Source organism: Primulina eburnea, chromosome 3 (assembly GCF_022965805.1).
Source record: "Primulina eburnea isolate SZY01 chromosome 3, ASM2296580v1, whole genome shotgun sequence".
Taxonomy (NCBI): Eukaryota; Viridiplantae; Streptophyta; class Magnoliopsida; order Lamiales; family Gesneriaceae; genus Primulina; species Primulina eburnea.
In genome coordinates, this window is record NC_133103.1 from 8,330,924 (window position 1) to 8,348,600 (window position 17,677).

At 34.0% G+C, this 17,677-nt stretch overlaps 2 protein-coding genes across 3 annotated transcripts; both read right to left on the bottom strand.

Moving 5' to 3' along the window:
• Positions 1 to 431: 431 nt before the first annotated feature.
• LOC140825998 (uncharacterized) lies at positions 432 to 7,179 on the bottom strand. Of its 2 annotated transcripts, XM_073188076.1 has the most exons (11): positions 6,671 to 7,179; positions 5,976 to 6,090; positions 5,661 to 5,771; positions 4,918 to 5,090; positions 4,167 to 4,493; positions 3,479 to 3,604; positions 2,514 to 3,260; positions 2,292 to 2,390; positions 1,499 to 2,171; positions 1,307 to 1,397; positions 432 to 815 (listed from the first exon to the last, which is right to left on the bottom strand). In XM_073188076.1, exons 1-11 carry the CDS (start codon positions 7,121 to 7,123, stop codon positions 656 to 658), a joined length of 3,075 nt encoding a protein of 1,024 aa, XP_073044177.1. In that variant the 5' UTR covers positions 7,124 to 7,179; the 3' UTR covers positions 432 to 655. The 2 variants fall into 2 exon arrangements, with proteins under 2 accessions (XP_073044177.1, XP_073044179.1); XM_073188078.1 differs by lacking the exon at positions 4,167 to 4,493.
• A 1,219-nt stretch (positions 7,180 to 8,398) lies between these two features.
• On the bottom strand, positions 8,399 to 11,637 carry LOC140826000 (probable LRR receptor-like serine/threonine-protein kinase At2g24230). Its single transcript, XM_073188080.1, has one exon. The coding sequence runs from the start codon at positions 11,093 to 11,095 to the stop codon at positions 8,525 to 8,527; it is 2,571 nt and encodes an 856-aa protein (XP_073044181.1). The 5' UTR covers positions 11,096 to 11,637; the 3' UTR covers positions 8,399 to 8,524.
• Positions 11,638 to 17,677: the final 6,040 nt, after the last annotated feature.

Here is a 17,677-nt window from a genome sequence, read left to right on the forward strand (position 1 = left end):
GTTCAAATATGCTATTTTATTTATTTATTTAAATGAATACGTAATATTAGTCTTACAGCATTAAATAAAATATTAAAACCGAATAGATATGCCACATTGGTACTTGTACTGCAAAGAAAATTGTCAAATTAAATGGTAAAAATTACCTAGAAAACTTATTTAAAGTATTTTCAAGAGTATGTATATTAAACTTTTATTATTTATTATTAGATTCGGGCATTTTGCATGCAAAATAATATTTGTGAGAGTTGTTTAAAATATGTTTCATACCATACAAAATAATATTTGTGAGAGTTTTTTTAAAATATACCAATATTAAATACATCCTCGGTAAAATTATCTCCCAGAACAGAAATATTTGCAAACGAGAAATACAACACAAAAGCACAACCATCACAAACAAGAACCATAGAGATTAGACTAGACGGTAGTTTCTGGTCATTTAATTCATAAAGGACCAAACAAGAAAGCTCGTGGATTGTGCAATTCTCAACCTCTGCTCAAAATGAGGCCTAAATCAAAAAAATTAATACAACAAATATTGCCATTATAATCGTTAAATTAATTTCTGGAAGCAGTGTAACAATCCCCAAACAACAAATTTGTGCAACATTAATGTAAAAAAAAATAAGGTTCTCTTGTCCCCACTGGTCCATCATATCCTAAATGGTTGGTTTGCGGAGTTAGATCGGTGCAGCTTCGCTCTCTTTCGTTTTGCTTTTCTTGTTGCGATTTCTTGGAACAGATTCGGTTCGTCATAGCTAATCTTGGGGCCCCGGATCTTCTTCCTCTTCCCGCGGTCGTATTCCTCATCCCTGTTGGTATCGGAAGAACGAAGTTAAAAAATTTGACATCTACAGATGCATATACCTTTTAAATATTAAACAATGGTAATCGATCAAATGTAAACTTCCAGTGAACCGAAGTATTGTCGACAGCCAGTAACTAAAGCAAAAAAACGTAGAAAACCCAATAAAATACCATGATTTGAGTCCATTGATCGGAGAAAACCCTGAAGAAATCTTGCTTCAAAGACAACTATAACATTTCAACATAACCTAAAATAACCCTTTTGCGAGAACTTGAGTGTGAACACCGATGTAAACCTAATTGTCTCATCATCCGAAACAGATTTAAAAAATTTGTATCGTCACAAATTTTCGGCGGAACAGCTTTAATAAGTCTGGTACCAGACTGATATCATGTTTGCATTAAAAAATATGCTAGAAATTCAATTTCAAAATAAGATGATTCTTGACCCATATGTTTATTTTAGCCAAGGGCATCAGAACAAGTAGAGACTCACCATTCATCCCCAATGTAACCAATTCGAGAAGGCTCCGATTTTGGTTTCATATTTTCTGGAAGAAAAACATCAATGCCATCCCACGGGGCAACTGAAACTCAAATATTCAAAGATAAAAGAATAAATTATGATTTTTTAGTTTATGGACGGATTAGGATAGAACATCAATTGCAAATTTGCAATGGAATTTACCAGTTGTTTCTTCAAGCATGGTCATGGTAATACTATTCTGTCTTGATTCCCTTCTTTCTTTCTCAGAATTACCAGGCCCTTGAACAGTAGCCTGCCTTAATTGTGACGGATTCACAGTTGCATGCATGGCACCGTTCTGGCCTACTTTCTCCTTGCATCCATCATCATTTACACCACCTGCAACATTATCATTACAACCACCGTTTTGTACAATAGAGTTTTTATCTCCATCATTTGAGCAACATCCAGCTTTCTCTCTTTCAGAGTTAGCATTATGATCATTGGGTAGAGGTGATGATTTGTCAGAATTAAATTGCACGAGATCCAATGGTGAGTCATTTTTCCCCAACAACTGTTTGAAATTGAGATTCTTGTGTTGCAGAGAGTGAGATTTTCTTCGCTTTGGCTTCTGCTTTTTCTTTTGCTTTTGTATGGCAAAGGGCACTCCAAATATAATGTTAGAACTCAGCGACATTCTGGAAATCTGACACTTAAAAAGCTTCCCTTTTACTTTAAGTTGAGATTCTTTGTTATTTGATATACCATTCGACAAGGACTCTGATGTGGCAGGTAAGTGCAACGAGATCTCGGATTGGTAAACTGTCCCCTTTTGTAAGCCTCCATGAGTTTCTAATGAGGTTGAGTCACCACTGTTTTCAGGTGAACCTTGCACCTAGAAACTAACAATTAGAAACATGGCATAACACTGGAGAGGGAGAAGGGAGAGGATTAAAATTTCAGCTGTCAACAAATGCATAATTGTCCATGCTGTGCACCGAGACGAGAGAGCTACCTGAGACTCTTCAATTCTGTTTCGCTTTGCAAAATTTGAGTATCCCTTTTTACTTGATGCTTCTTCTATTGTTCTTGTGGGCATAGTTGTGCTATCACACTTAAAAAAAGAACCAAGCAAAAGTTAGTGATGTACAGCACAGGCTGAGAAAAGCGTAAAAGGAAAAATTCATAAAGCCAGGTGGAAAAAAAAAACAAGTCATAGCAGGCTGCAAGTAATTACCATCATCAAATTTGTGGGTGCAATGCCGCAAACATCTGCAGACGATACACAATCACTGCTGTTCTGCGGCTGGTCAGCTGGTTTACTATGATTTTCATTGGAAGTATTCTTATAGCACCTTGGTGGCATGGCCACGAATTCACCAGACTCTTTCTTGTTAACTGAGTCCTTGGGCAGATTGCAGTTTGGCAACTCCATAGCAGATGCGTCCAAATCTTGCACAACACTAACTCCCTTTTGGCTGACAATAATTTTGGGATCATCGCCCAAACCGTACTCACAGTGAGAAACTTCGCAGGTTGAACCTAACATTGCTCGACTGCCAGAAGAATTGAAATTGGCAGCAGAACAGTCCACTGAATCTTTTACTGGAGGCGCTGATGATGAAGGTTCTGATTGAGCATCCCTCAGTTGGGACACGTGATCAACACCCATAGAGCAATTTACATTCTGAAAAGATATTCTTTTAGGAGACTCTTTCGATGAAGTGCCGGTAAGTGTCCCTCTCTCGGACAAAGCAACAGGAATATAACCATCTGACTTCTCAATTGAACCATTCGGTATCTTCCCCTTCAACTGCTGGTCAATATTAGAATTCACTACATTTTCAAAGGCATTCATGGCTACCTTATTCTCTTTCTGGACTACAACAACTGGTTTCTTTGCAATACAATTTTTCATATCTCGAACATAAAACAACATGTAGGCCTTTTGTTCAAGAACCTTCCCCTCATTAACTTGGACAACCTATTAAAAATCAAAATAAGTGAGCTCGTCAAAGAGTTATTTCCAGACAAAGTACAAGGACTGGCATATGAACTCGATTCAAATATGGATGATTATACAAAAAACAAAACATAAAACCATTTCAATTTTCAACTGAAATAGCAAACTAGAACATGAATTACCAAGAAAATCATGTATTCAAATTAGTTGGTTGTTTGTAAAACACTATTACTTCATGCCTGATTGTCATCTAGAGAATACCACATGCCACTTGAAGTGCGAACAAAGCAGTAGTAATGTCCAGAATGGGTGCTCCAACCAGCATGAACAAGAACACCATAGAGAGTGTAGCTGAGATCCTCATCCTGTAAAATTCAAAATGGACAAGTATTATAAGACATCAAAAAGAATGAACACAGCAGGAAAAAGATGTCAGGCATACAAGTTTTCATAAATGTTGCTGAAAACTAAAAACTGTAAATAATTAGTAACTATATTTGTCTTCCATATACATATTCCGGCATTTGAGTCAAAGTAAGCCTACAATATCAGCTAACACCAAGTATACCGAAACATCACCGATCACAATTATTGCATTCCAGAAATGCCACTCCATCAATACTTTTCCCAGATTCGGTATATGAGACAAAATCAAATAGAAAGTACTATGTTGATTGCAGACAATTAACTTCAGGGTAAACTCCTTAGGTATCACTATGCGATCAAAGCAAGTAAAAACACAATAAGGTTAATCAAAGGTGAATGTGCTCCATACAGTTTCATAAGATATCGTGTTCAAAGGACTGGGGATCATTTGGACTTCAAAGTAATCACAAACAACGATAGTTTAATTACAGAGCCTGGTTTGAAAGGAGAGAAAGAAAGAAGACTTGTAAAAATACAAAGATATTCAAGAGGGGGACTTACATAAAGACCAGTTACAAATGGTTTCAAGTCCAAGGTGGGGCCAAAAGAAATTTTTTTATCGATTTTCTGCCCTTGTATATGCGAACCAAACCGCTTTAAGTGAATAGTAAGCACATAAGGTGCCTTGTGAATTGTTAGCTGCTTAAGAGCTTTAACTTTATGTTTGCATTCCTGACATTGGTACTGGCTAGCACCTCCATCCAAAAACTCTTTAGCTGTAAAATGAGCGAGTGCCTTGTGCAGTGAATCTGCTTTTTCAATTTCTAAACTCAAATCCAAGAACGGGTCGAACTTATTGGAGCAAAAGGAACATTGTATGCATTTCACCTAGAAGAATGGCACAAGTGTCATTAGAACCACTCAAGACGAAAAAAGACCCTTAAATTGGGTATAAGCAAATGACAGCATGTAAGGTACCGTAAAAAGTATGAAGCAAAATAACTACACTTAACCAGTGAGATAACAGGGAAATGAGATCCTATTCTTAGGGTGCTACCCAATGATGCATCTAAGAGTTGATTTTTCAGTGGACCCCATATTTATTATTAAATATTCACATTTAGATGCACCGTTAGGGTGGTAGTGCCCCAAGGGAGTAGCTTGAACTTTTCCAAAATAACAAGGGATTATTTTCTCAAATTTTTTTTTAAAGGGTGTTTAGCCATTTTCCTGAAATTGCCTGTGAAATTAGGAGGAAAAACATCCATAAACATTTTCTGACACCTTAACATTTATAAAAGCCACAAATTACCTGACTTCTAAGCCGACCACCAAATATCTTGTGGACTAAACTTTTCTCATAAGCAGAATGTGATTCACTAGGAACTCCAGATGGTAAGCAGCATTTGTGCATGGATTCCAGTAAATTGACCATATACTCATGAGCATCCTCTTGTCTGGCATTACGAAAGTTCCGGGATATACCTAATATCTCAATTAAGGGTTCAAACCTTAAAAACAAAATCGAAGGTTCAAAGAAGCTAGAAGCCCAACCTGGAAATTAACTAAAGAAAGCTCAAGGAAATGTAGATTAACAATTGATTACAAACTAAATAGACAACATCATCGCGATGTGAGATTTGTGATGGAAATATTTTGAGAGGAAAAAATATTTGGTAATAAGATTTAAAATATGGTTGTTTCATTATCTTAATCACTTGACAAAGGTCACTCACATGTATCAAGAAAAAGAAATGATATGATAAAGACAGGGAAATGTACTAACCAAGCTTAAAAGAAATAAGTCAAATAACATTTCTATATGGTCGGAAATTGCTAAAAGATCAGCAAACCATGTAACAAAAATTAAGCAAATTAGGAAAAAACGTCCAGTATTTTATTTAACATGAGAAATAACAAATAAGCAAACAGCAAAAAACAAAACTCCAACGATCAAGGTAAGAATAAAATGATCGGCTTTGAGTTCAAATCAACAAGAGACCCATCATCTCCTTATTACAGAAAAATAAACAGAACATGTCTTCAATTGGATACAGCGCAAGTTGGAAACAAGATCTTTAGGCTCCAATATTCTTCCAGTTGATTGTAAAGCACGGCTTACATGTTTCTGTATTGCACATAGAGCACAAAATCCAGCAGTGCGACCTTCATAGACCATGAGAGTAAAATCAGAATGAAGAGCCTCAAATATGTTCCATAACAAGAGTGAAGAGAGTGACAGAATTCAGTCAATGCATGATTTAACATAATATAAGGTGAAGGTTACAGAAAGCTGAATTAGACGAGTTTAAAACTCGTTTTTTTCTGAATGTAACACAACAACAAATTCATAAAGAGGGAGAGGCTCACAGGAATATTGATGCTTCCCACTCTGTAGATAAGCAGCTAAGGGCTCAGTATAAGTCAAACATTGCAACACCGAATTAAGGAAACAAGTATTTCCAAGATTGCGTAAGCCAGCGCCCTGAAATTAATAGTATAAGGCCTACGTTCATGCAGTTAGTTACCACAAAAGAATTTGTGATCCAGAAGGTACACTTTAACCACATCTATATTAGTGAACTGACAAATTATTAAAACAATCAATAGATCATATATGATTTCCAATCGATCGGCAAACCCATATCAATATATCGAGTTTATGACTGGTGTCAACAGAGGAAAAATCAATTTACATTGGCTCATTAAGTGAACAAATAAAAAGGTTGAAAGTAATACGTATTTTTTGGGCTTAACAATCAATCCACTGATCAAAATTTTCCAGGTGTCCATAACTCTCACATATCCTAACAATTTTAGAAGGTCAAACGTTAATTGCAAAATGGAAAAAAGTGGCAAAAGAAAATAAAGACAGAGTATCTCATTTAAAAATCAATAAAGATGATAGATAGGTAGATTCATACACACAGACACTGAAGTAGAGCTGTGATATAATATGACCATAAAGTTCAGAACTTTGGAGCATAGACGAAAAAATGTACAACGAAAATCCATTCACATAAAGTGGATAATATGGAAACAATCCCATGAAACAAACAACTCACAATTCTGCGGAATGTAATCCCCAAACTAAACTCTGGATCCAATACCAAATTATCCGAAAGCTTAGGCATTTCATGTTTCGCCGCAAACTCGGATACCTTATCGTGCTCTGAATTTGGATTCAAAGTCACCAGCTTAAACCCAAAACTGCTATTATTGCTGAAACCATTATACGTTTTCGTCCCCAAATGGAACTCAATATTCCGATCAATCACCGCCACAGACGAGGACGGCTCCGGGTCGATCGCCGCCGCCTCTGAAAACATCGTATCGGCCATAATAGGTGTGAAACCTCGATTAAAAAAAACCCTTCCTTTTTCCTTTCTCCTTCGTACTGTCAGAAATTTTCCTCTGGTTTGGGTTGTTTTAACAAAGCGATTATGGAATCTCTGCGCGTGATTTGAGAGGCGATGACGGGATTTGTTTGAGCCTGAAAGGAGACGGAGGAGAAGCATCCACACTTAAACCCTCAAAAAGAGTGTTTGTCTGTCACGCGTTGGTTACGAGCGTCGCGCTTAGACGCGTTGCAAAATACAAGTGGTTTCCATTTGCGGCTATTTGGGAAACACCTCGTGCCAAAATTTATGTATCTTATCAGACAAATTTTTTTTTTAAATACATTATTTATTCAGATTGATTCTTAAAAGTAATATGAAATTTTTGCACACACTTGGCATTTTTTTATATTACATGCGCATATATATATGTTATAATGACCTAGTGCTATTTTGAAATAAATCATTTATTAAATCAGAATAATGAACCATCAGCTAGTCCGTAACCACCAAATGTCAATTTGAACCTTTTTACCGATTCAAACCTCTCGAATATCAGAGTTTGGAACTTCTGAACTTTTTCTATAAATAGATCATCTGAATATTAGAGCATGCATGTGTAAAATATGCGCACACTATATAGAAATTAGTATGTGAATATGAAAAGTTAGTAATATCGTTCTTTTGGTTCTAATATCAATTTTTTTTGGTAATAACGTGGATCGGAGCGTAGGTATTTTAGGATTGCTTAGAGGTACATAAATACTTAGATATCCAAAGAATATACAAAATATTATTTGTTGCATATTTATTTTGCCGACATATGTTATATAGTCATGACATATATGTTGTATTGTATATAACGTTGAGTATATTATTATTTAGTATAAGCCTTGTTTGATTAAGGACATTCGACCCAATTTTTTAAATGATTGGGCACCGAGAGTCATTTCTGATTTGACGAGACATGATGTTACGTTGACTTCGGACAGTCGAAATCTCTCGATTTGAGTGTGAGAATCATTTCTTTTTACGACAGAGTTGAGACTACATACCCCAACGTCTCTAGACTGAGCATAAAATTCTAATATTTGATCTTGGATTTTCTAGCATGCATTTTCACATTTGGTTTGCACACTCATATATATGTATTGGGCAATTAGATCGTTCACAAGTTATTTTCACATAATACGTATTTATAGGCGCCGAATATTGTAAGAATACACATTTAGCTATTTAATGAATTTTATAATTTTTAATGAGAGATAATATTGAAAATAAGTGTTATTCACTCTCTAAATTTTGTTAATCATATGACCAAAATGCCCCCACCTATTAATTTCACATAATACGTATAATTGATATAATACACAATAATAAATTTAAGATTTATTTCTAATTAATTATCTTTAAAATAAACAAATTTGTGAATATCGAATGTTTTTGGAATTTATTAATTATGTAAATTATCTCAAAAAAGTCACCTTGGGAACTAGTGCAGCTGTACAATCTTTATAACAGGGTAATGAAACCAACAAGACAAATGACAAATTTCAGAAAAGATTATCTTATTAATTGTTTTCATTGTTTGATCAGTTCAAGATCCTTGAGCAAACCAACTATCTGCTGCATGCTCGGCCGCTTTGAAGGAACTACAGCTGTGCAAAGGTATCCGATCTTCAACGCCTCGACGATTTGAGCATCTGGGGCTGTTCCACGGATCTTCGCATCAATAGCTCGTGATTCTTTGTTCCTCCTCACTAACGCTCTCACCCAACTTACCAAGTTTACTTCTTTTTCATCTGGATAATCATCTCCGACGGGCTTTTTACCGGTGACGAGCTCAAGAAGAACTACTCCAAATCCATAAACATCAGGTTTTGGAGTTTGCATCTTTGGAGAGCTTCTTTCTGGATCAAGAAACTCTGGTGGCATGTACCCTGGTGATCCACGATTAATCTCATCCTCGAGTTCACTACCGAAAATCTTAGCCAGCCCAAAATCTGATAATCGTGGTTCCAAGTTGGAGTCAAGATAAACACTGCTTGCTTTGACGTTTCGGTGAATAATCGGAGGTGAGCAGCCATGGTGCAGAAATGCCAGTGCCCGAGCCATGCCAAGTGCAATGTTATGCCTAAATTTCCAAGCTACTAGAGACCCCTCAGAGCCTACGTTTCGTATCCCATTATTCTCGTCGTCCCAAGTGTCCATGCTCCAGTCTTCTGTGGCTTGAACGCCAAGAGGCAAATCATACAGCAAGTTTTGCAGGTTCCCATTTTCCATATACTCGTAAATGGCAATCCTCCGATCTCCAGCCAAACAATAGCCAGCTAATGGGACCAGATTAGGGTGTTTGATTCGACCAAGATGTTCAAACTCTTGTGCCGCTTCCTCATCTGTCAATGTGGATCCATGAACCAAAACTTTGACGGCGACATGAATTCCTCCAGGTAATACTCCACCATAAACGGGCCCGAACCTCCCTTCTGCCAACAACGTCCCCCGATCAAAATTAGAGGTAGCAGACAAGAGGTCTGCAAATGTAAAATTCATCAATGGTTTCTCAAAAACTACTACTGGCACAGATGCCGCTTGCTTGATATCAGCCACCCAAGTGGTTGAATCAGTCTGGAATGAAAATGGTCCCGAGATAACTTGTTCTTCCCTAAAGGATTTCTGTTTCACAACCCACGTTTTTGTTTTCCTCCGACATCGAAAGGCCAAAAACAGCAATCCCACAAGCAAACATATCATCGAGAGAGAAAGAGCTAGAGCAAGCTTTAATCCCTGATGCCTCGGTGATTTTCTTTTGAACAAGGCCGAGTTTGCAGCAATCGGACAGCTGTTCACCGATCCAATGAAAGATGTTTGAAGGGCTTCAGAAGAAATCTGTGATCCACATAAACTCAAGTTGTTGTAAGAAAAGTTCACCCTTTCCATCTCATGGTATTTTTGGATGAGCATCAATGGGATACCCCCTGTAAGATTGTTGTACGAAATATCTAGAACTTTAAGATTATCAGTAGCAAGAGGAGGAATATGGCTGCTAAGATGGTTTTTGGATAGATCCAGTGTTCTCAAATGGATAAGCTGTGAGATATTACTAGGAATAGGACCAAGCAAATTAGTTTCAGACAAATTCAGGTACTCTAAATTGGTTAGCAACTCAACATTCAAGAAACCTTGTTTGGTAAATCTATTGTGAGCAAGATTAAGGTGAATGAGATTCTGTGCTTGATTCAAATCAGTGCAAAATATCCCACTAAACTGGTTTTCAGACACATCCAAATGCCGTAAACTCGACCATTTGAAAGTGGAACCTGCTATTACCCTGGCAATGTGACCTACAAACTGGTTTTTGCTCAAATCTATCACCTCCAGTGGCCCTCCAAAGATACCAACAGCAGAACCTTTAAACAGATTGTTCGAAATGTTAAGGTGGACAATGGAATTCATCCCTACGAAATCCGAATCCCGACCAGAAATTTCATTTGCAGCAAGGTTCAAGAATTTCAAGTAAGGGAAAGCCGCAATGAAACCTTCAGGAAGATGACCACTGAGCTTGTTTGCTGATAAATCAATGGAAACCAACCACGGGCAATGAGTAATTCCCGAAGGAACTTTCGATTCAAACATATTGTTACTGAGATTCAGAGCTTGCAAAGTGGTGATGGAGCTTATAGATTCAGGGATACTACCAGAAAAGGCGTTGAATGAAAGGTCCAAACTTTGAAGTTGCCCAAAATTGCCTATGTTGTTAGGAAGATATCCAGATATTTGGTTAGATGAAAGGTTAAGACTCTTGAGCGAGCCCAAACTCCAAAAATCAGAAGGCAAGGAACTGATTTTATTGTAACTAAGATCCAAATATTCAAGGTTTGCCAATTTCCCAATAGTGGTTTCAGGAATTACACCAGACAAGCCCAAACCAGAGGCTTCAAACTTAACAATATTTTCACCTTTGTCATCACAAGACACACCTCTCCAAGAACAAAATGAGCCAGAGAAGCCATAGTCTTCCGATGGATTTTTGCCCATTTTTTGCAAGAATTCAAACATATAAAACACATCTGTATTGGGTTGTTGGCAAACCACCAAAGGCCTAGAGAAAAGTGCCAAAACCAAAAAATAAACAAATATTCCAAACCCCATTTCAACTTTGCCCTACAAGCACAGAATAGTTCATTCAAAATAAAAGCAAAACCCCCTACCCTTCAAGACTCCAACTTTACCGACATTAATGCTCATAAACCCTTCCTCCTGCAACTGAAACACCAACAAATCCACAGCCGTCGCCACCGCAAAGCATTGAACAAATAATTTAAGGTTGCAAGATAATATCAAAAAATGGGCTCTTAACTTTTTCCTTCAGAACACCAAGAAAACAGTACAGCAACACAATATGGTAGACATTACCATTTTGAAAACTTCTACACAGTAGTACATAGGAACAGTGGAAACAATTGAAGTTTTAGGAGTCTAGGAGTCCAAAGATAATCAACAAACGTGAGGAGTATTAAATGTCTAACCTTGGGGAAATCTTGGACTCAAATGAAGCCAAGAATAATATCAGTGGCTAAATATTCAGACATACAACAAACACTATAAAAACTCTTTTGCAGAAAGGTCGTTTTAAATGAGATAAATACTCGGTAGTGGGCTACAACTTTCAACAGTTTTACAGGTTTACGGTTGTGTACGTAGTAATTAGTAAAGAAGGGGAAAGTGGATTTTGAGACAGTGGGGTGGTCAGATGGTGGACTTCATAAATGATGAAACTAATGTAAAGAAGGTGAGAAAATTCAATGCTTTCTGCATTTAGGTGTTGCTCCATCATCACTTGTTTAAACGTTTTCACTCGGGTTGCTCCTTCAGTTGATAATATTAATAACAAGCCACCTGACTTGAAAATATAAAAGTTTAAAATTTAATAACCATTAACGGCACAATCCCACCAAAATTCCCTACCATAATTTTTAAACTCAGACATTGACAATTTATTCACTGATTATAAATTGTTCACGTATATTTTTTCATGTTAATCGATGCATTGCATCACATGAAAAATGACATGACATATCTTGTATTCATTTAATCGACTTAGAGTGTGTTTGGTTGAGTGGATTAAATAAAGATAGATTAATAGTCAAATATTTCTCGTTAAAATTTTAAGTTGTTTTAATAATCATTTTGACCCGGTTTAAGATCCAATTTTATGGATAACTATTTGATTAATAAAATTAGATCTTAAACCGGGTCAAAATGATTATAAAACATATTAAAATTTTAACGATAAATATTTGAGTATTAATCTATCCTCATTTAATCCACTCAACCAAACACACCTTTTAGAAGATAATATCCCGAAACAAGATCGAACTAACTGTTGACGTGGTATAAGTACTCAATTGTTGGATTGCTGGTTTAACCAGTTAGTCGATAATTGATCCATCAAGTCAATTCTTGTTAAATAGCAAATGATACTGATAATCGACAAGTATTAAATAAATCTAAATATTTAATATTCATCTAGTACACTAAGTTTCCATGACTGATGGTCTAATATTGGTTGTTACCAAAAAATTAGGAATTCGACTCGGGCTATGCCATCACGAGTCAAAATTAATTGAGTTTTAACATATTTATTTTGATAGTGGATGAAATAAAAATGGTAAATTAATCTATTACTATAGTTTTTTTTTTTAAAAAAATTTCCTTTCAATGCGTATAATATAGGAAGGAAATATTATATGAATCCTTCGATTAATGTTAAAGCGTTGACTAACCCATTTAAATGGAAATGTGGCTTTTTTGAGTGCTTTTCTTTTACCTTCCAAAATTAGGCTATCTTCTATTCTTCTTTCCCACCCACTCGTTATCGTCGTTGCCTTAATTCTGGGATTCTATTTTTACCGGGTGGTTGATTATTTTTATCTATAAAAAATGTATAAAATGGACATATTATATATATTCATAAAAGAATCTCATATTTTATATAAAAATATAGTGTATAACTTTTTATATATAAATTTATAAAAGTGGAGCAAAAAATTGGTCTAAATTGAGACATAAATTAACATATCCAACCATAGAATAGAAGAATACCTTCTTTTTTAAAAAATTAAATTAAATTGATCATTCATATCACTAAATCGATAAATCCTAAGTTACCATACAAGAAATTCAAGATGGAATATTTCCATCTAGTCAATGTAAACTGGAATAGATATTGAATTCTCTATGAGCAAGAAAGTATTGATCAAGCGATGCATATGTTTGATCAACACAAAATGATTTCAATAGGAACATAAAATTAACTTCAAAAGTCAATAAACCCAAAGAACCAGCTTCCATATCTGGGTTGAAAAGTACACGAACCGTCTCCTTAGAGTCTGAATATATATAAAAAAAAGATACTATCACCTGTAGACACAGATCCATACTGCAACGAATAGCCAATATTTCAGTTGCAAGGACACTACCTGGATTATGGATGGTAAGAGCATGGGTACCACTAGTTATTTCCTGTGAATCTCTAATTATCGCTCCAACATTGTATCCATTATGCTTGACATCAAACCCTATATCAACATCTAATCAAAATAAGTTAGGGGGTAGGCAGTTTCCACAAGTGATCTACTGAGATTTGTGAAGTATAAGCTGAGATAACACACTTTAATCTAGAGTAACAAATAAGATCTAGAAATTCATAAACCCAATCCATTTCTAAATTTCTCGTTCTTACTCTGAACTTCGTGTTTTCGAATGCATGTTTCATGCCAAATCGCCCAACAAAAGATCACAAACGATTCGAATTCCTCCTGGTTAAATCTCTTTGACACATATAAAGCACAATCAAGAAAGGAAGCATCACGATGTTTTTTCAGACAGCACCAAAATGGAATATTTTTTCAAACATCCTTAATATCCAAATAGAAAAAAAGACAATGACTATTAGATGCATAATGGAAATTGCATAGCGAGCATGCCCCCATGAGTTGGAATATGATGAGAAAGCAAATTAATCTCAGTCGAAATAAAGTCTCTGGATGCTTTGCACATAAATATACGAACTTTCGATGGTAATCGGAGTTTACAAATCTTTCTCCACCAAGAGCCAAGAGCCTGCTGAGAATTGAATGGTGAGGTGTCCCAGCTTTTGGTCTCCATATGGTAGCCATCTTTAACGAATATTTATCATTCTAGCTTCCTAACCAAAATCGACACAGCCATGTTGGTGCAATAGAATATTGAGGATATCATCAATCTCATGTATGGAGAAGAATGTCCTAACCATGGACTCGTTCCAAATTCCCGTTACAGAGATAAATTGTGACACTCGAATGTGATTTTCTGTAGAAAGATGTAAACTGTTCTGAAAGGATGGAATCGTGGGGATCCAAGAGTCTGTGAAAGCCCGAATTCTCTGACAATTCCTTACTCGCCAACACAACCTTCTTTGAATGATTTCTCTACTCCACAACAAAGATCTCCAAACATAAGATAGATTTGAACCCACTTCTGCCGGCATAATATCTGAATTTTTTAAATATAAACACACGTCTTAAAATATATTTAAAATATAAATATTTAATACATTTATATTTTAAAATATTGACGTATAAACAGATTTAACATTTTTTAACGTTTGAATAACACTCCTCTAAAATATAACAAGATTATTAACAGGAAAATGTACACCGAATTTCTTAATATGAGATCAAAGTATGATTTTCATCATATATTACATGTGAATCTACCTTATAATGATATCAATAATTCAATGATAATTATCCTGATTTACTTAATGTTAAATAATTATTTGTTAATACTACAATTAATTAATTATATCAATATGGGCAGAAGAATCTTCAATATTTTGATGTGAAATGTACTCTAAAAAATCTGATATCCTGTAGCGATATATAGTCATAATTTATGTACAGTTAATGTATGATAGAGTCAGGACCATCCGTGTCTGAATAAAACAATAGCTTCATCTGACAAAGAATTAAATTTTTTTGGTCCATACGGTTACCGAAATTTATGAATCCTGTCACATTTTCAGTCTCACATTTATTAGAAACTAATATTTTTTAATAAATTTTTCTTAGAGATTTTTTTTATTTATAATAGTATTATATAATCAAGAACTTTTAAAGATTGTTTTGTTTGTTAGTAGGACAAGTATTTACTATTTTTAAATATTAAATATTTTATGGTGCTTTTTTTTAAAAAAAAAACTTGTATGGATGATGTGAAAAACATAGCCACTTTACACTAAAATCAAATTTTATAATATAAAAGTTTATTATTTTTGTAATATTATTTTTGTAATATATTAAAAATATGATCAAATGCAGACTCCCTAATGGCTAATCTGGCAATGGGAGGGTATTTAACTTTCTATAGCATTTTAAAAATAATTATATATCTTCTGCAGAGGCGAGGACACCATTTTGCGACAATATCATTTGGCTATGTGCATGCAGAAAATCATATAGAATAATGGGCATCATTGCGACAATATCATTCTTCAACACCTAATGTTAATTATTTGGCTGATTCAACTATTTATACATAAACACTAATCGTGGAACCGTTACATGTCTCATAACTCAATGTTATATTTGAGAATCTCAGGGGGTGTATTCAACGTGGAAAATTTATTGACTTTTAATGATTTTTGTAGATTTTAAAAATCTAGAGGTATTCAATCAAGACTTTTGCATACTCTATAGAAGTCTTGTGGTATTCAAAATAAACTTTCATGGAGTTTTAAAAAGTCAAGTGGTATTCAACATTGACTTTTATAAACTCTATAAAAGTCTACAGGTATTCAAATTTTCCATGGACTTTTAATAACTCCATGGAATTCATTGACATAAAAACATTAAAGCCTAAGGTACAACTACAAATTGTAAAAAATTGTATTTTGTTCACCCCAAATATTTGAATGGATTTTTAAAACTTCTAACTCTCTCTCTGTCGCTTCACATCACATATCTTCATATCTTCTCTCATCTCATCTATTTTTATTACTCTCTCAAATTTTCGAAGTGTATCTCTATATATATTTTCATCTTTCTTTTTCAAATTTTTCATTTTTTGGCTGATTGTTCATTTAATAATTTTTTATTTTAATAACACGGGGAAATTTTGAATTATAGAATTGATTTTGTGATTTTTAATTTATGATTTATACAAATTAATGTAATATTCAATAATAATAAAAGACGATCAAAAAAATGTTGTTTAATTCTTAATAATTGAATAGTTTCGTAACAACAATGATTTTTTAAATTCATTTTCGTATTTTTGATTAATATGTAAGCTATGATATTTTTATACAAAATTATATTCACACAATAATAAATAATATTTTTTTACATTTATATTATCAATTTAAAAATAAGATTACATGTTAATCAATTGATGTATTTTAAAAAATTTACAAACATGTATATAAACCCACATATATATATACATGTAAGGATTAAACGATTTAACTTTTAAATAAGTAAATTTATTTATTAATATAAATATTAAAAATAATTTCAAATTGAATATGTTATATATGTCAATTAATTATTGGTTCAAAGAAATTAATAAAAAAATCACATGTTATAGTTAAGTACACAATTTATAAAATTCTATAACAAAAAAATATACAAAAGTCTATAAAAATCTTGCAAAAAAGTCTACATAAATCCACGTAAATCTGTTTATAAATCTGTGAGATTCCATAAAAGTCAATAAAAATTTATCAAATCCATAAAAGTCTATAATTTAAAAAAGTCATTAAAAGTCATCAAAACTCTGAATTGAATACACCTCACTTAATGTCTATCTCATATCGAGACTCCGGATGTCACTGAGATAAGAGACATGTAACGATTCCACGATTAGTCTTTATTGAAGGTTTCCTTTTATGAAATTCTTTTGATCAGAGCCTCGAATAGCGCTATAGCGGTGTTTTGAGATAGAAGGATCGATGATGTGTAGGTATAACTCAAGATTCAATTGAAGTTTAATGAATTTATATTAAGAAGATATAAAAGATTAATCGAAAGTGATAACTATCCAAAAAGAACCAATTACAAAATTTTAAGTTCTAACAACAAATTTTCTTCATTGTTTGTGAATGTTTATTTTCAAATATAATTTTAAATAATATATTGTAATAATTAATTTTATAACCGGAGACCGTTTTTATGTACATATAAATTGTGTGTATATTTTCTGTAAATTGAAGAGCCTCGTGCTCCTCTCATATGGGCCTGTTCTTATAAAACAATGGCATAAATTAAGGCCATATATTCTCTCCGTTTAACAAACTATACTAGAAATAATTCAATTTATCAATCAGATCATGGCCAAATAATAGGCAAAAAGAGTTCAATTAAATATAATACATATTTTACACGCAAATTCGCAAGTCTTCACTAATTTTATAGAGAATCTTAGCTCATTTGACACCGAGATCTCAATTTTGAGACGACGTCACGATCTCTCGACCAATTATTGGCCTAATCTAAATTTCATTCTTGCATATACATCCTTGTTAAATGCTCCATTAAAATAAAACACGAGGGTTGGCCAAATAATCCACGTGTTGCCTTCAATTTATTGGGCCAACCTAATTTAATAATAATTTAATAACAGTCATGCTAGGATTGATTGCTTTCTCGATAATACTCTCAATTTTTTTTTCCAAAAATATAAATAAATATA